This window comes from Manis javanica, chromosome 13, assembly GCF_040802235.1.
Source record: "Manis javanica isolate MJ-LG chromosome 13, MJ_LKY, whole genome shotgun sequence".
Classification (NCBI taxonomy): domain Eukaryota; kingdom Metazoa; phylum Chordata; class Mammalia; order Pholidota; family Manidae; genus Manis; species Manis javanica.
In genome coordinates, this window is record NC_133168.1 from 57,330,991 (window position 1) to 57,350,920 (window position 19,930).

At 39.7% G+C, this 19,930-nt stretch overlaps 1 protein-coding gene across 6 annotated transcripts in view; it reads left to right on the forward strand.

The window, feature by feature from the left end:
• Positions 1-26: 26 nt before the first annotated feature.
• ECT2L (epithelial cell transforming 2 like) overlaps positions 27-19,930 on the forward strand; it is a 79,671-nt gene continuing 59,767 nt past the window's right edge. For 4 of the 6 annotated variants that reach the window (XM_073219656.1, XM_073219659.1, XM_073219661.1 and 1 more), the window contains exons 1-5: positions 27-176; positions 2,602-2,662; positions 11,303-11,418; positions 12,039-12,172; positions 13,272-13,384. In XM_073219656.1, the coding sequence (XP_073075757.1) occupies positions 12,071-12,172; positions 13,272-13,384 (215 nt within the window). In that variant the 5' untranslated portion in view covers positions 27-176; positions 2,602-2,662; positions 11,303-11,418; positions 12,039-12,070. Of the gene's footprint in view, positions 177-2,601; positions 2,663-11,031; positions 11,092-11,302; positions 11,419-12,038; positions 12,173-13,271; positions 13,385-19,930 lie in introns of those variants that run through there. The other 2 variants (XM_073219657.1, XM_073219660.1) reach the window with 2 other exon arrangements.

Sequence of the window (19,930 nt, forward strand, 5' to 3'; positions counted from 1 at the left end):
CGGCGTGGCCACGTGGGGGGCGGGGCGGGGCGCAGGGCCGCGCCTCCGGGCCTCTATGGAGACGGCGCGCCGACGTTCCTCCCGGGCCGCGGCTCGCGCGCCCGCCCTCGGTTTCTCCGGCGCTGTCTCAAGAGGAGCGGCCGCGCGGTGCGGGGACCCTCGGCCACCTCCCGGAGGTAAAGCCCTCGGCTTCTGGCCGCGCATCTTTTGCTGGGGACGCACGGGCGCAGCGCCGGGGTCGGCTTGGCTGCCCGAGGCAGCCTCGGAAGACCCCGAGCCGCGCTGAGGCCGGGCCTTCGGCGCCCCCTCGGCTGGGCTTGGACAACAGGAGCAAGTCCGTAGTTACCCGAAAGGCTGAAGTGGCTGTGGGGAGAAACACCACCACTCCCTGCGTAGGGTCAGCTGTGAGCTGGACTCTGGCAAGTGAACTCTTGCCTTCTCCAGAGCACTCATTTGGGGTAGTAAGTCAAGTTACTGAGCACTTGGGAAAACAGCTTTTCCGAGGACTCTGCCCCGGCTCACACCCCCGCTCCCGCCCTCCTTTGCCTCGCCTCACCCGCTTTCCCGCGGTGGAGTCCGGGACGTGGGGAGTGGAGGCTAGTGAAGGACGAGCACAAAGAATCTGCTGCGAATAGAGTTTGTGGTTAGAACTGTATCGTTCTAAGAATTAATATGCTAGGACTTGGTGAGCAGGACAAATAATTAAAATCATGTTACTTCTAAATATTTGTCTTTTTAAAAGCATGTAATGTTGTGCTTACTAATAAATCTTGCCGTAAAATACCAGAACAGAATATCCTGACATCATCTGTATTAAAGTTTAGCATGACCCATGCAATTATTTTCAGGCACACCTTGACATTTGTACCCTTCAGAGCCTCAAAAATCATGATCCAAAGATTATATCAGTGGGAAAAGTAGGGGTTAGGGCCTTGAAAGTTTCAGGTCAACAAGAACTGGTTATTTTTCCTGAATGAATTTAAATAGTACAGTTGCTTCTCATTATACCTTTAAACTTATGTATCAGCAAATCCAGCATTTGGGGCTGGCCAGTTTTGGCTCAAAAATATGGCATTTCCTATCACCTCACCTCCTGTGCTATCAATAGTATGGATTTCCTCAAGACATGCTATCACTTCCATTATCCATTATTTATTTGTGCATTTAATAAAAATGACATACTGGTGTATGTTCAAAATAAGTCACTTTTTACTTGCCTCGAACATTAGGACATTTAACTTAAATGGAATAGTCTTTCATTTGTTTTGTTTTGTTCTTTCACTAATCACACAAACTTTCCTTATACTCTGGTTATTTTCTGCAATCTCTAGAACCAGGTAACCTCTTGGGAGGCATATTTAAGGGATTAAATTCTTTTTCACCTGTGCCTAATAGTCTATCCATGCTTCAGGAAGAAATATTGCTATAGATTTTTTCCAATGCATAGAACCTAAAAGTTTCTCACCTTTCTCAAGCAAGTGATGCAGGTATATATTTCAAAAATGGGTGGGTTTGCAGTCTCTGAAATTCTGAGACTATAGAACACACTTAAAGGATTAAGTTTTAGATAAAAGAATCGTTGCATAACTTAATATGTGAATCATTAAAGAACTCAAACGTAGGTACCTCTATGCCAGGGGACAATATTTTGTTTCTAATTTTCACTTCAAGTCAGTTTGCTACATTGGAGCAGGACCAGACTAATTTACATTTCTCTAGCTGTGTAACAAATCACCTGTGGAAACACAGTTAATGACAGCATGGTTCTGATTTATCACAGTGATTATTTAGCTCTCTGTAAGGCCTCGCAATTGCCCAGCCATGTCACCCCTTAATCTGGTTTTGTTGTGCAAGAGGCTCCCCACTTCCTTTGCTGAGCATAAGTGCCAGTGTCAACTGCTGAATTCCTCATCAATATCCCAGTTGTAAAGAATAGTCAGCCATGAAATAGAAATTGTATTTCCAAATTAACCCATGTAAGGCATATATCCAATTTAAGTTAAACTCATACTTTAGGAAAAACCCAGTATCATTTTTAAACTTGGTAGCCAATTACTATCTGTGTGACCTGGGACAATTTCCTTTAACTTGCTTTTCTCTTGTGTAATGTAACTCCCAGAGTGAATGTGAGGATTAAATGAGCTAGTGTATGGGAAAGAGATACACTAGCACAGTACCAGTCAGAGAAGCCACTCAAACAAAAGTAAGATGTGAAGTATAGCCTTTACGGATGGCCCCTTTTCCCCTTTGATGTTTGTTAGATCCAATTACAAATGAGAAGAGCCACAGAATAGGGTCTCCTATTTTATTCCTTTCTTGCAACAAACTTTAGATATATTTAGAGTCCTTGTTTTACAGAGTGAGGTAGGAAAGAGGTCTCCAGTTTATATCACCTATGCTAGAGTTTCAATTCAGTGGAAAACTGGGCTGTAAACAAGGCAGCAGCCAGGACTTTTCCAGGAGTGACGCTCTGCTGTGTATAAGAACAGGAGAAATCCTGAGGGATCACGGAAGAAGTTTGTAATACAGTATTTTGGTTTTTGGAGAAAGAACACAGGGAAAAGACAAAAAATGAATGAGAATTTGGTTTTGTACACTCAGGTTTTGAGTCTCTTGGCATGAGAAGACATTCGTGATTGCCTTGTTGTAAACATAATTCACAGTAAGTACTCTTGTCCCAGCGTGAATTCTCATCTTGAGTACCCTAAAATTCTTCTCTCCAATTTGCTAATATCATGAAAGAATAATCTGTCAGATCTACATATTCAATTCTAATCTTATTTTACCATCTAACTAATTTAACATAATGGTGGAAATTACTAATAAGATCACACAAGTTGATAAATTGTCACAGTTGGGACATAGTTGTCAACTCCGAATAATCAGTGAAGGAATTTGGCTTTTTCTTAGCAAGTAACTTGCTTTTGAGCCCTTGAATTTGGAAAGTTGGTAGATGTGAACAATTACTCATTTATTCATTCAGCAAACACTTGCCACATGCCTCCTCAGTGGCAGGCACTTTGTGGTAGGCAGCTTCTAGAATGGTTCCCAGTGACTCCAGCTTCCTGGTATTCATGCCCTCATGAATCCCCTCCCCTCAAGTATAGGCTAAACTGGTTTCTAATGCAGGGATTGCTAGACCTTTTCTACAAAGGATCAGTAATAAATATTTTTGGCTTTGTGAGCCATATGGTCTCTCTCCCAGTTACTCAGTTCCGCTGTTGTAGTATAAAAGCAACCACCATACATAATATGTAAATAAATGTAATCAACTGCGTTGTAAATTGAACTACAAAAATGGGTGGCAGGCTGAATGTCGCTGACCATGTTTGCCGACCCCTGTCCTGACTAACCAAAAAGTGATGGTCTGTCACTTCTGAGATATGTTACACAAACACTCTGGCTTCCATTTTGCCTGCTTTCTCTTGCCCTCTTGCTTGTTCACTTGGGAGGAAGCCAACTGCCATTTGTGAACCAAGCCATGGAGACACTCACATGGGAGGAGAGCCTCCAGCCAACAGCCAGCAAGGAATCTTGCCAACAACCATTTACATGAGCTTGGAGGTGGATCCTTCCACAGTCCAGCTTTGGGATGACTGTAGCCCCTGCTGACAACTGGACTGTGACAGATCCTGAGCCACAGGACCCAGTTAAGCCATGCCTTGACTTTCAACACAGAAATTGTAAGATAATAAATGTTTGTTGTTTTAAGCCACTACATTTTGGGACTATTTGTTACACAGCTATTCCATAACCACCATGATCACCACATCAGATAACCAATACACACTATGATAGGCTCCTCTAACAATGGACAAGGGAAATGCTGCGTAGTATTTCCTCCTCTTGGAGATTCACTCTGAATGTCAACATATGAAAGATTTGAAACATCCTACAAAAAAGAAACATGTTTAATCTTGTTTGATCAGTAATGTTCCAAACATATTTGACCATAGATTCTGTTTTTCTGGGAAATACCTGTTAATATCTTATGGGGTTACTACTTGGAGAAAAATAAAATGCTGAATATAAAAATAAATCATTCCATTTAAAGAAGTAGTGATTGACAGCCGGCCCTTTCTCCCTGGGCTGAGTAACTGATCAGCAAAGTTGACATCTTAGAGAAAGAAAATAATCCTGAGGAAGTTTATATCTCTATTTATATTTATATCTATAAATATACATGCTATACATGATGTGCTGTTTAGCCCACCAGCAGAGACACCAACAGTTCTTTCTGTAACGTTCCACTCATTGTGTAACTCAGTAATCCCTTAACACAGAAGATAATAACGATTTTGAGAACTTGCTAAATAAAAATCCCTCATGTTGGCTCTTAGAGGGATTTTACATAACAGTTGGGCATCTTATGAAACTAAGGATTTGTTTTGGTGTTGATTCAGAAGGAGGTATTTAATTTCCCACATTGCCATGAGGTTTTTATTTGAACAACACATTATTATGCTGTAGTTTGCCAAGACACATCACTGCCTTGATTCACACATGAGGAAACTGAGGCTCAGAAACTTCCTTGTAAAGCTTCAGTTTGGGGGTATCAGGGCAGGGATCCAAAAGTGATGCTGTCATGCTGTCCTCTAACATTTAGAAATTTTTCTTAATATGGGACATGCCTTTCCAATATATTCATTTTTAAAATGTGCTTTTATCTGATTGAAGTGCAGTATGAGTAGAGGTACTGCAAATGTTTGGCATATTCTTGAAATATGGCTTTCCAGTGAAGTTTTTTTCAGCTACTCTAGGCCCCATTGTTCTCTCGGAATTTATAGCACAAGAGGGTTGCTTAGAAACTTAGACGTTTCTGATGCTTGAATCCCAGCTAGAGTTTCACTGACAAGAGGTCATCCAATTTGTGTTTTAATATCTCCAGTAATGGACATAACCTCCTGAGACAGCTAAAGCTGCTGCAGTGGTTGTTTCCCACTTCAAAACCTACCTTTCTGACATCATCCATTCTTAATTTTCTTTTCTGGGGATACACAAACCATGTGTAATTGGTTATATATATATGTATGTATATATAAAGCCTTCAGATAGTTGAGTGTGTGTGTGCAGAAAAGGGTCCAATTTTTCTTATCCTTTTTAAACACTTTGTTTTCTATAAATGGGAAAATCCATCTCTTCCTCTTTGGTTTATCATCTTACAAGTGTCCGTGTATACATGAGCCCATTTTGGACTTTGTCTTCTGCTTCTGTAGTTGAGATGTCTGTCCCTATACAAATACCATCCAGCTTTAATAGTAAGTCTTGGTATCTACGAAGACATCTACTTTCCTTATTCTTTCCAGACTGTCTTTATTGTTTTGTCCCTTTAAACTTCCACAAGTATTTTAGAATTAGCTTTTCAAGTTACACACACACACATGCACACATACACACACACCCCACAGTATGTCTTGGAATTTTTTTATTGAGGTTGCATTAAGTCTGTAGATCAATTTGAGAGAATTAATGACTTCATGTTTGATCTCTAATTCATGAATAAAGCCTCTCTCTCCACTTATATAGGTTTTAAAAAATGTTTTTCAGTGAAGTTTTATTTTTCTTCATAAAGTTTGTACTTTTATTTTCATAAGTATGTAATAGTGTTTGATGTTAAGTGATATCTTTTTTAAAGTTCTTGATTTAAATAGACAAATACAGAAAAATACTCAAATCATAGTATAGAACTCAATGAATCATTAAATGAATTCACCTGGGCTCCCAGCACTAGATCAGTACCAGCACCGCAGAATCATCTCACACGTCCTTCCCAGGCATTACACTCTGTCCTCTTCAGAGGGAACCACAATCCTAGCTTCTAACACTATAGTATAGAGCCTTATATAACTTAGGTGATACAAAATGTATTATTTTGTCTCCAGCTTCTTTTGTTCAGTGTCTTATGTATATGATTCATACATATTGTTGTGTGTAGTAACAGACTGTTCATGATATATAGCATTCTATTACATGAATATATAACAATATATTTATCCATTCACTGTTGACACATGCTTCTGCTTTTTTCAGTTTGGAGCTGTCTGATACAGCTATGAATATTCTTGTGGATATATTTGGCCCACACGTTCATGTCTTTCTGTTGAGCCAATTGCATGTATGTATGTTCAACTTCAGGAAATAATGCTAAATAGTCTTTTAAAGTACTTATACTAATTTACACTTTCACCAGCTGAATGTGAGTGTTCTGAATGCTCACCAACATGGCTTTGTCAGTCTGCACTGGAAAACAAACTATCCCAAAATGTAGTAGCTTGAAATAGGAATCATTATTTTTCACAGTTCTGTGGGTTGGCTGGCCTCACCTGGGCAGGTCTGCTTCCTGTTATAGTTTGGAGTCCATCATGTGGTTGCATTCACCTGGGAGTTGGAATAGAATACCCAGGATGGCTTCACTGGCACTTCTGGTGCTTTGACTAGGGTGGCAGAAACAACTCAGTGCTGGATCAACCTGTTTCTCCGTGTGGTCTCTCATCTTTCTATAATTTCGCCCAAGCTTACTTACATGGCAATTAGATCCCAAGAATGCAACAAGAGAGACTTCAAATCTTCTTAAGGCCTAGGTCCAGAAGTCAAACATCTTCACATTCACAACATTCTGTTGGTTAAATCAAGGTAATGCTAAGGCAGACTCAAAGGGAGGGACAGTGACAGACTCCTTGTCTTGAGGGGAGAACTGACACCCATGTACAGGGATAGAGCCACTTTTCCTGGCCATGTGTGTATGAATAATATACCAGATTCCACTCTCTGCCTGTAACAATTAACATGCCTTTCACATGCGTAGTACATTTTTTTAAATTAAAGTATCATTGATATACACTCTTATCAAGGTTTCACATGAAAAACAATGTGGTTACTACATTCACCCATATTATCGAGTCCTCACCATACCCCATTGAAGTCACTGTCCATCAGTGTAGTAAGAAAATGCAGAATACATTTATGCCATCCCAAGACACCCAAAATCTCATCCAATTATGATATCAGGGCTTGAAGTCCAATCCCCTGTGATCTTTATCAGGTTCAATTGCAAAGGAGGCTCCTTGTCTGTGGCTCCTCTTCATATGGAGATGTGTGAACTCAGCTGTCTCCCAGACACCCAGCTTACACTTGTGAAGCCCAAAAGGGAGAACCACAACAGTCTTTCCTCTTCACAAAGTCAGGAAGCATCAACCACATGGCAATTGCTGGTATATAACAATTCTGAAATTAAGCCAGGCCAGTTGCCCAGATTATTTCTTGATTATGGTCCAGGTCTGTTCCTTGGTGGTGGTCTCCTAATCCATTGTTCTAAGCTTCTCTAAGCGACTCTTGGCTCCCTCCTTTGAGCTACCTATCCTTTTCATTAATAAATTACTTGTGTTCACAGTTGCGCTATCTTTCTCAGCTTCTTTCTTGCCAAAGAAAGTTGGAGGTTTGGAGACTATTTCATAGTCTCTTGGTCCTTTTATTTCAACCTGGTCATGCTTTCACCAGAACAATCTTCTTAACAATTTTGTGGTACCTTATACCTTTCAAAGCTCTTATTAAGGAGGTCTTTGAAAGAGTCATTTATTACTTTGAGATTTTTGCTGACTGAAGATACTTTACTAGCTGTTCTTTATCTCCACTAAACTCTACTCAAAAACTAAATAGATCTTTCAGGTCACTTCATGTCTCTCTTACTGTATGTGTCATATGCATCTAAAGAAGCCAATCAACACTTTATATATCCTGCTTGGAATCTCTTTGGTTAGATCCACATATTCCTTGGTGCATTTTCTATTTTCTACATTAATGAAGGCAATAATGTTACTAAACCTTCCACCACTACATAACCCAGTCACCCTTTCCCCAGCCTTTCGTAGCAACTTCAGCGCTCTTCCTGTCCCCACTCTCTCCTCACCACTCTTCCGATTTCATCTGCTGCCCTTTCCTGCAGTCGGTGCCATATGCTTTACGTTATGTCATGGCAATACTTTACTCCCAGGCACCATTTTTGTATCAGTTGTTATTGCTGAATAAAATGTCACCCAAAACTTTAGTAGCTTAAAAATAATAATTTTTATTGTTGCTCATGATTCTTAGGGTCAACTGGGCCCAAAAGGACAGTTGTTCTACTCCATGTGTTCCCACCTTTGTCATAAATTAAATGTCCATGTATATATGTGAGTCTATTTCTGGACTCATTGTTCCATTATTTTGTCTATTTCTGTGCCAATATCTCATGCTCTTATATATATTAGCTTTGTAATAAATAAGTTTTCCTTGTCACTTACAGTAAGTCTTACCGTTTTGTTCTTTTTGAAGTTGTCTTTGTTATTTTAACCCTTTGCATTTCCATGTACATTTTATAATTCCCATATATACACACACACACACACACACACACACACACACACTGCATACCTGCATGTTTTGAGATTGTACTCAATATTAGATTAATTTGTTAGAACCAACATCTATACAGATGTATACTCTTTCTTAGATCTTTAAAAATTTCTCTTGATAAAATATTTAGTATTCTATGTGGAATATTTATCTTTCTTTGATTTAAATTGAATTTTAAAAATTACTGCAAATGATATATTGTTGTTTAAAGGTTTGTTGTTAGTTTACAGAAACACAGTATTTTTTTAAATGTTGCCCTTGTGTGCAGCAACCTTGATAACTTTTTACACTAAATCTGACAATTTATCTGTAGATTCTTTAGTATTTTCTACACACATTATGCCATTAATAAACAATGACAATTTTGTTTTTTCTTTTTCAGTTATTATACATTTAATTTATTTCTTGCTTTATCACATTGGACAGTACCTCTAGAACAATGTAGAATAAAGGTGATAGTAGCCACAAGAGGGAAAGTTTCAACGTTTCCCTATTACATTTAATGTTTGCTATCTTTCTTGTAATATGTCTTTATTTGGATTACATTCCCTTCAAGTCCTAGTTTACTAAGATTTTTGTTCTTCTTAACAATAGGTGTTGAAGCTTACCAAATGTACTTTTTTCATCTACTGAGATTATCATATAATTTTTCTCCTTTGTTTTGCCAATGAGGAGAAATACGTAGATTTTTAAAAGCAACCAAATTAACATTCCAAGAGTAAATTCAATTGATGGTCATATATTATCTTTTTAATATATTGCTGAGTTTGGTATTTTAATTTTGGTTAGGATTTTTGCATCTGTTTATTATAATAAACTCATCATATACCTCTCTTTTAAGGTCCTTGTTGAGTTTGATATCAAGGTTATGGTGACTTCATAAAAGGACTTGGGAATATTTCCACTTTTTCTATTCTCTGGATGGTTTTGTGTAAACTTACTCTTATTTCTTCCTTAAATATTTGGTAGATACAAATACTGGTTCCTGGAGTAGGGTGCTGCCATAACAACAGCAACACATTTCACATGATGTGGCATTAGCATCCAGTCTGGCAGCATGTACTTGTTATAGGACAGTTGGAAGATGGTAATCCATGTTATGGAGGGGAAAAAAATTGTAAAACTGTAGTCTTGAATAGAGTAAAGAGCATATCATATACCTGATGAGGTTATACTACACAAAGAGCTAGAAAGTTAATGTTATTAGAATGAGTTCATTACTACTGGATGCATTTGCCAAGGTATTACAAGAACTAGAGTCGCTCAGAAAATATTTGGCTGGTTTCCAAACAAGAATATGCAGGAATTCAGAGACATCTAAAAAACTCAGGTACTGGCCAGGTTGGAAAGTGCGACTGATTCCACATCTTTAATTTGTAAAGATGGCTTAGGGCAACAAATGCTCCTCAAAACTCTGCCTAGTGGCAAGGACTAAGTCAAGGGTATGGCTGTCACACCATTGTTAGGATCTCTGAATGGAACAAGGTGGTACCCAGCAAATACTTTCAGTTGAAAAATATCTCAAGGAAGGGAGTCCTGGGGTTTGGCTGTTCCTAAGGAAGCCTAATTGGTTCAAAATACTTGCAATTAAATTTAGAAAGACAGAGAGAGAAATGTCTCCAGACAATTGTGTCATACAGCATTGCCTACAATCAAATAAATAACTCGAGGTAGATTTTGAGAAGGTGAGATTGGCAAAGAATCATCGACAAGATCTAAAAAAGAATGTGATAGTTTGAGAATAAAAATGATAATTGGGCCCCAGGCTTTTACAGCAGGATATCAGAATTGCTGTGGATTCTTTTATATGTCGTTCTTCTCCATTACAAATGGGGATATTTACTGCAGCTATCCTTTCCCTGTTCTACCATTATATACATTGTGTATAGGGACTAAGGCCACATAACTCATCTTTTTAGTTCCGAGATCTCTTGATCAAGAGGAGCTATACCTGTACTGTAACTGTAGAGACTGTTATGAATCATTCATATCTCCTGGGGTATAAGCTAAAAATATTGATGAGATGATCAAAAATTTGGGTTGTCTCCCTTCAGAAGTGGGTATATGTTCTGCATGTGGGAAAAGAAGGGAACTGACCCAGAGGATGAACTGTGATGGATTATGTTACTGTTCACATATAATTCTTTCCCCTTGAGCGTGTGCTGGACCTAGTGACTTACTTTTTTTTTTTGAAGTATCATTGATAATACAGTCTTATGTTGGTTTCAATATGGGTTCAACAGTTAACATTATTAAATCCTCACCCCCTCTAGTGTGGTTTCTATCTATCAATATAGGAAGATGTTACAGAATCATTCACTACATTCTCCATGCTGTACTACCACCTAGTGACTAGCTTTTACCTCACAGAGCAGAGCAAAATTGCTAGGAGATCACTTACGAGGTCAGGTTACAAAGAGACTGTGGCTTCCCTCTTGTGTGGTCTCTCTTGGCTTTGTCCATTTGCTCATTCTGACAGAAGCCAGCTGCCATATGAACTGCCTTTTGGAAGGCCCATGTGGCAAGGTAGGCAAAGGGGGCCTCTAGCCATGATCCAGGGACAACTGAGGCCTTCAGTCCAACAGCTTGCAATCAACTGAGTCCTGCAACAACCACGTGCAAGAGCTCTGGATCTTTCAGATGAGAAGAAATCCTGGCCAACACCTGGACTGCAGCCTTGTGAGAAACCTTGAAGCAGAGGTACCTGTTATGGACTTGTGTCCCCCCAAATTCATTACGTTGAGGCTTTAACCCCCCACTGTGGCTATATTTGCAGAGGGAACCTATAAAGAGGTAATGAAAGTTAAATGAGGTTATAAGAGTGGGGCTTTAATCCAATAGGACTGGTATCCTTATAAGGAGAGGAAGAGACATCAGAGATCTCTCCCCCTCTCTATCTCTCTGTGCACAGAAGAAACGCCTCGTGAGAATACAGTGAGCAGGTGGCCGTGTACAGCCAGGAAGAGAGATCTCACTAGAAACCAGCCCTGACAGTGCCTTGACCTTGGACTTCCAGCTTCCAGAACTGTGAGAAAATAAATGTTTGTTGTTTAAGCCACCCAGTCTGTCATACTTTGCTATGGAAGCCTTACTAGACTAATATGGTACTCCATAAAAAATGCGTTGATTTTTGACCCACAGAAACTTTGAGATAATAGGGTTCATTGTTTGGACCTGTTAAATCTGGGGGTGATTTGTTATGCAGCAATGGATAACTAACACATTAGCCTAATGTTTTCCTCTACATATTCATTGTCTTGTGTCCTCAAACGAGAGGCAGGTAGAGTGCTCTCTTTGAGTCCTTCAGATACCTGCTTTCCAGGGAAAGAAAAAGTCAATTCAACATTCCTGGCTGATATAAAGAATCATTCCAATTTGAGTCATTTTCCCAGCAAAATGAAAAAATCCTGGTTTAGATTCACATTTGGGGGCAAGTAGATGAGGACAGAATGAGCTACAATGACTTAGCATTTCATGAACTCCCTATGTGTATTTGTATGGATTATCTTTTATGCAGATATATATGAATTGTTGTAATTCTATCTATAAATGAATTGCTGTAATTACATAATTCCTGTAAGGACAACATTAATATAATGGATGTATCTAGGTGATCTTGATTAACATTTATTGAAACGAACCTATAGTTCCTAGGACTGGAAGAAAATAATTTGCTGAGATGTCAGCTGGAAATTCTTCCAGGAAAACCCTGGAAATGGAGAGCTTCCACACAAGATTCAGTGCCTGGACACCTTTTAGCAACAAGTCATTAAATAGACAGGTGAGTTACATACTCTAGAATAGAACAAGTGTAATTCATAAGGTTAATTCTACTGTGATATATTGGATCTTTTGTTGCCATACTTAAAAAAAAAACAACTCTAAAGAATTTAGTTTTCAAGACACTTTAAACAAAAAAACCTACATTGGTCAGCTCCCAAGATGGCATCGTCTCAGCCCAGTCCCCAAGGACAAAGTGGAAACCTGCAGGACACAGTATGTGCTGTAAGGGGGAAGGAGGACAGTGGGTGGTGTTTGGTATGGAGAGTGTTAATGTGTATTTCTCTGTGTATTTTTTCAATCCTCTCTTCCCTTCTGTGCCAACTGTGTGGTTTGATGGCCTGGGGATGCTCCCTCCTTTGAAATGTAGCAAGTAGTCATGAAGGGCTCGGGCTGCTCTGCCGACCTTAATGGAGAAGGCTGACTGATCCTCAGAGCTAACGTGTGCTTCAGGCCCTCTCACAAGGGAAGGAGAGTAGCCGGGCTGGGGCCAAAGCCTGGCTGAGTCACACAGCCAGTGTGTGTCACCTGAGCAAAGCTGGATGGAAACCCAGGTTCGGGGGAACTCTGGTCTTTGGCATATGTCTTCCCTGGAGACACATGTAATAATGGCTGCTTAGCAATATTATTAACTTTCATTTTGCTGGGTGCTATGAAGATACAGGATTTTAGTGAAATCACACCTACTTTAAATGGCCTGTTTTCACAGTTTAACAAATGTAGCCTGTATTTGTGTTTTCAAAGTGAAATGTTTGGAATCTGTTTCCCCAGGCCACATTTGCTTAGGTAGAAACAAGAGCCAGGATTTATTACCTCTTTGTTTTCCAAAGAGGCCCTCCTTGGCCCGCTCTGTAATTATATCCCCTGCCAGCCTTTCCCACCATCCCACCCAACAAGCCTGAGCTTGTCTGCATCCCCGGATGAAAGCCGTTTAAGCTGAAGGGAGAGACCCCTACTGCACATATCAAAGTGCTTTGTGAACTGTAATGTGCTATGCAAATATTAGTTATGAGGTTGTTGGATTGCCTAAGGATTGCCTTGCCTAGCAACTAAGAATGTGTTGAAATATACAGGAAAATGCCATTTTTTTCCCCTTACAGCTCTTTCAGGAAAGAGTTGCCCTTATAAGTCATTGGTTTGACCTCTGGACTAACAAGCAACGTCAAGAATTCTTATTCACGCTTTTTTTACGATGCACTAAATCACAGTTAAGGTAAATGATGTAATTATCATTGATCTGGGTTTTTTTTGGTATCATTAATATACAATTACATGAGCAACATTACGGTTACTAGACTCCCCCCATCAAGTCGCCACCACATACCCCATTACAGTCACTGTCCATCACCGTAGTAGGATGCTACAGGATTACTACTTGTCTTCTCTGTGCTATACTGCCTTCCCTGTGCCCCCCGCTACATTATGTGTGCTAATCATAATGCCTCCTTTTCCCCCTCATTGGTTCTTAAAGAAAACAAAATACAGTAAAATGTTTAAGGGTTTTTTTTTTTCCTTAGAAAAAACACATTAAGCAATTGCTATTTCGAGATTTAAAAACAGACTCTCCTACTGATGCTTCTTCCCATGGGGGTGAAATGGAGCCTGGGGATGGGGGCTTTAACACCTCACACCACAGTGGGAAGTTTAGTTTTTGCAAAACTTGTAAATAGCTTCAGCTATTCAGTGGAATTTTAACTGTTAGCATATTAAATTATCATAGTACATTAAATTCTTCTTGGAATGATCACACAGACAGTATATTTCAAGTAGATATCTGCTATATAGGTATCTCCATAAATATATGTTACATGAATGGATGGATCTGAAAAATGTCTAAGAAGTGACCATGACAGCAACATCTAGGAATATGGGCAAGACTTGTATGGCAGTGGGTCCTTGCTCTTCTTACCCTTCCCTTCTGTTATGGCTGAAATGTACTTTGAAATACTCCAGCAGAGACAGTATTTTTGAATGTGTTACTTAAAAAATTATATCCAGGCCCAGCTAGTGTTAGGATCAGGAATTACTACTCTAGGGGTGGTAGTAGCATCGTATTGGAAAGTTCAGTGTCTCAGTTGTTACTAGGACCTTTGCTAATTAGCATAGCAAGTATCACACATTAGTTATTATCAGAGCGACTAGTGGCTTGTTAACTTGTCAGATGAATGTTAGAAATGGCCTCTCTTTGGTGAAATTAAAGATATTCAGATGTGGAACTGACTAAAATATTCTGGAGAGCCTTCCAGCATGCCTGGACCTGGTTGAAAAATCTAGACAGGCTGGTAGCAGGTACGTGTAAGAATGGTTTCACAGACAGTCTGGGGATTTCTGGTAGCCTGAGGCCAACTTTGAGGGTAATAATGGAATCCTGTTCCTGGAACATTGTCCTTTCTCAACTGGGTGAACCTTTTACCCAAAGGACAGAGAGCTGGGACTTCATCAGTCCTACCGAGGAAACTGAAGTGGTTTGGGCATATTTACTAAGTTTTGTTTAGTGAAACTCTGAAGTATGGCATTATTTCATGTCAGTAGCTTTCACTACAACCTGGTGGTAAGGCTGTGGGGAGAGGGTAATCCTCCAGCTTCTCAGGTAGCTACCAAACGTATGTGAGAGTTGGACAAGACCAAATTGTCTTATTTCAGTTTGCAATACCTGCCTCTACTGTTTCTTACACTTCTTTCTGCCTATCTCTTTCAATTGATCAGCCATTTCGTCTCTCCTGTCTACTCGGCTCATCCTCTCCACCGTCAGCTGTCTCCTACATCGGTAGGCAGAGTGGATTGTAAGCCAGTTGTTCTGAAGGAATCACTAAGTCACTGGAGGGAGACAGACACCTTCCTGACTCTGTTGAACATGCAGACAGATCACAGAAAAATAGACTCTTCAGTCATTGCTTAAAAATCAGGGAAGGGATTTGTATGGTACTTATTAGCTAGGTTTCCTTTTACTCCAACTTTACAACTTTCAAGACAAGAAAATAATAGAACAAACCCCCATATTCATAATTGCTTTGTATTCTAGTCTCATGTATCATAAATGAAGCAATTTTAGTTATAACCACTGGAGGTCATTAGAGATCTTGTGGTATATTTTGAGGCTCACTACCATTAATCCTGACATTTTGTCACTGGAAATTACATCCTTTGTCTGGTACCTGAATACTTTCTATGAGACAAGGAATGGAACTAATCTGTTCAGTGAAATTACTTTGCATTTTTCAAAGGAGCTCTGTTTCTGTCAAGAGCTGTATATATTTTATAGTCCACAAAGCTGCTATTACATATTCTGGACTGCTAATTTCAGGGAAAGTTGTATGTCAATTTCTGGTCTGTAGATTTGGCACCCTAAACCCATCTTTGACTTGTGGTGAAGGTTTTTGTTGTTGAACATCAATCAGTTCATTCTCCAAAGTCCGGATTAAGTCTGGCTTCCCTTCCTTTTTCGTCAGCTATTTCTTCTCTCCTGCCAACATTTATAGATATTATGTGCCGATAGGCTAATCCAATTTGAGCTGTGATTGATTTTAATTAAATCCAAAAGCCCAACTCATTTAATCTTTTAGGTTAAGAAAATAAGTGTAACTTTCTTTTAAATATCTTATTGAGATACAATTCACATACAATAAAATTCATCTATTTAAAGGGTACCATTCAGTGGTTTTAGTATATTCAGAGTTGTACAACCATCACCATAATGTAAGTTCAGAACATTTTCCTTAACCCAAAAGGCAACTCCCTACCCATTAGCAGTCACTCGCTATCTCCATCCTTCAGCACAGGGCAACCACTTTCTGTTTCTATAAACTTGCCTTTTCTGGACTTTTCATGTAAATGGAGTCATATAACACATGGTCTTTTGTGACTGGCTACTTTTACATATCATAATATTCTCAAAGTTCATTCATTTTGGAGTATATATCAGTACTTCAGTCCTTTTTGATATCAAATAACATGCTATTGTATGGATATACCATATTTTATTTATCCATTCATTAGTTGGTGGATATTTGGGTTGTTTTTACATTTTGGCTATTGTGAATAATGCTGCTATGAATGTCTGTGTACAGTTTTTCTATATGGCTATCCTTATTCCTTTGGGTATAACTAGGAATGGAATTTTTGGGTCAAATGGTGAATCAACTTTTATTAGATTTCTTTTGAATCATATTTACTCCTATAGTCCCTGATTTCCTATAACTTTGAATATGCTTGTGAATACATGAGTGACTTTAGCATTATCTGAATGCCTAAAATCTTTCTATGTAAGCTATGCTATATTTGTGCAGTATTTCATTTTTAAAGCAGAGAAGCCCTTGTTTTAGATGTTTTGTTATAAAACTTCTGAATATATTTTTTTAATTCAAGTAGTTATAAAGCTTAAACGGGATATTGAAGTATTGGTCAGAAACATGTCATAATGGTCTTTAAAAGTTTCTTATCTTTATGAGATATATATTCAGATATCTAAGATATTCTTTTTCTGTTCTAATACTCCATATTGTTCAGATTTTAAGATTTCTTAAATGGAGTCTTATGATATCTAAGATGTCTTTCAAAGGGTCAGCTTCTTAAACCGTCCTGCTGGCAAAATTCTCCTTCTTAGCTCCATTTCAATGACACCTCCCCTGTGAAGCTTTCCCTGCGTATTTTTCACCCCCAGAAGTTTTTACAAACCCTTCTCATGGCACTTCCCCCAATGCATTATGCATATATGGCCACATGTCTAATGGTTTCCAGTAGTTTTGTCCCCCTGCCACCTGACTAGGCTGACCTTCCCTGTGACTCCTTAAAGGAAGCTAGGCTGTTTGTGTCCATCACACTTGAAGACACCCATGAGTTTGCACCAGTCTCTAGCCACACTGGTGAAACCAGTTTCAAATTGCCTCTGCTCAGAAGCAGATAACACCCCATGTAGAAGCCTTTCATTCCAGGCTGGAGCTGCTCAAACTTGCAGCTTTCTCAGTGGGTCCCTGGGGCAGCATTCAAGCAACTGCTTTCCCAGGAGACAAATGTGTGTGTGTGTGTGTGTGTGTGTGTGTGTGTGTGTGTGTGTGTGTGTGTGAAATGTACCCACCAACATATGCTTAAGACAGGACACCCTCCCCTGCCCTGCAGCTCCCACTTCACTACACCCACCACTCTTTCCAAACAGCCCCCACGAGGGCTCAGCTGAGGATGTCTTATCTCAGGGGTGAACTGTGAGGAAATCTGGTGTATAAATTTTTCAGAGACAACATACGTGTAGGTTAATTTTGAATATAGAAAAGTTTCATCACTCTGAGTTACTGAATGTCCACTTCAAAGGGAAATCTTTGTGTGTGGAGTCGGTGGAGAGCAGAGAGAAGCAGGCAGAGACACACTGGGCTTCTGAATATCCAAGCCAGGTGTGGGGATTTGGGTCATCCTGACTCTCCCTCCCTCAGCCCCGTATTCGGGATATCCCAGCCCTGTTCTCCTGTCCTTCCACAGAGATTAGACAGTCATGGGCAACCATAGGAAATACTCGCATTTGTTGTTGGGGTGGTTTTTCAGGGTGGATGAAGATAAGAAAGAAAATCCTTGAGTTTAGAAAGAAAGGTGAAACCCAAAGCCCAAAGCTGTTTATTGGGTGGGGATGGGAACAAAAAGGGGCGTGGGTGGTGGGAAGGTCACTGGTTACATTAGGCAAAGCCCAGGCACTGAAGTTTCACTTCTCATTCTGTAAGTGGCAGCACTCTCCCTGTGTAATGTTCCACTTCTCCTTATAGCACTTAGTGCACCTGACATTACATTATATACAGTACCTGCGCATTTGTTTGCTGTCTGCCCACCCCACTAGAATGCAGCTCCCAGAGAGCAAGTGCTTTCAGGTGACCCTTTCTGCCCCTAGCACTTAGAGCAATACCGGGTGCATGGTAGCCACTCAGTAAATGCTTGCTAAATGAATGAAGATGTCTACAACACTCCTAATTACAACAACTACAAAAGATAGATAATCAGAAAAAATTTTCATTTGACAGTTCTCTAGGAGGAAGGAATTTTTCAAGATATTATAAATTTCAAATATAGGAGATACCTAATACCTTGCTTCATTCAAGACTTTTCATTATTTAATTAATTCAAGACTTCTATAAAGCAACTCCAAAAGGAATTGTACACAGTAAAAATACCAAAGGGTGCTGTGTCCCTCAACTCCATGGCACCTCTTGAAGTTGTTCATTGCACAGCTTCTCAAATGCCCCAGCCCTGATAATACTACCAGTTATTCATACAGTACATGATATCAGCTTCCAGATCTACCAGGGGTCCTTTTACCCTCAATGTAGAAGGAGTCAAATTCACAGATAATTCATTGGAAAATGGTGACAAGGTTTTAAAAGACCATTTGTCTCTATTCTGTATCTGAGTCTCTTTAGAAAATGTCCATGAGTGTTATGGCAGAATAAGCGTAGAAGTGGCTACCCATGACACGTAAATGGGCTAGCAGGCATGAGCAGCAGATGTAGCATGCCCTTGTATGGTAACAGTCAGTGAATGGTTGTCATTCTTCCTCCTAGTCTTTCTAAGTATTCTTTTGATGTCATGGTCAGAATGCTTTCAAGTGCAAATAAAAAAATTGAATTCGGACTAGCTTAAGAAGAAATGTGTATTTATTGCCATAGATTTATCTAGCTTCAGGCCAGGCTAGGTCCTTAGATTAAAACAGTGTAACCAGGGCACTCTCTCTCCCTTTTCTCAGCTCTGCTTCCCCTGTGTGTGTTGCATAAAACTAAAAAGATAAGTGCAAGATGCTTATGAAGGAAATTATAAATTTGTATTAAAGGATAGTAAGAAAAACTCTCGATGAATGGATGGATAGATGTGCCATGTTTAAAGATGCCAATTCCCTCCAAATTAATATTTAAATCTCAGTACAGTCCCCATGCAAATTCCCAATAGGATTTTCACATGAACCTTGAAAAACTGATTCTAAAGCTAACCTGGAAAACAAATAAACAATGGCTAAGAAAGTTTTAAAGAAAAAGAAAAAAAGAGAGTTGCACTACCAGATAATAATACCACTTTTATCCATTTAAGAAATACCTCCAAGTAGTATCTCAGCTGTAAAGAGGAGCAAGAACTGAGGTACACAAGAGCTCTGAAGGAAAGGGCAGGCATCTGTAAAGGTGGTAGATCAGATGAGTACATAGATGGCGGGATAGATCTTTCCTTTTCTTTCTTCAGTGCCTGCTCAGTGGGATAGACACTGTGGATTACCCACGCATGTACACCATTCCTGTTTTTCCAGGCATCATGTGCTGCAGGGATGGCTGGTCAGTCAGGTTGGATGACCAGGGGTGAGTCATCCACCCCTGTCAGGGGTGAGTCAGGGTTGGATAGAATTAGATGATTCCCCCTCCCTTGTGGGGTCTGGTTTAGGAAGGGGCATGTTAGATACTAATTCTGCCCAAGGAGACATAAGAGAGTGGCTCCTAGAGAGCTTCTGGAAGACTTTTCTTCACTCTCAAAGGGATTTAAATAGGGGCTTGAGAGAGGGACATGTCCTCTTCCGTCCTTCTAGCCTGTGTTGTGGTCTCTGTTGTAAGGATCTGTGCTTACAGTAGTCATCTGGGAATCACTGCAGGGGACAAGCCTGAGAATCAAAACAAAGTATTGAGGAGGTAAAGTGAAAATGGAAAATCCTTGCCCTTGATGGCATCAAGTCTCTGAATTCACTAATCCTCAAGCTGCCTTGATTTTCCTTCTCATTTAAGGAAAGTGAAAAGGAGATAAATAGGTT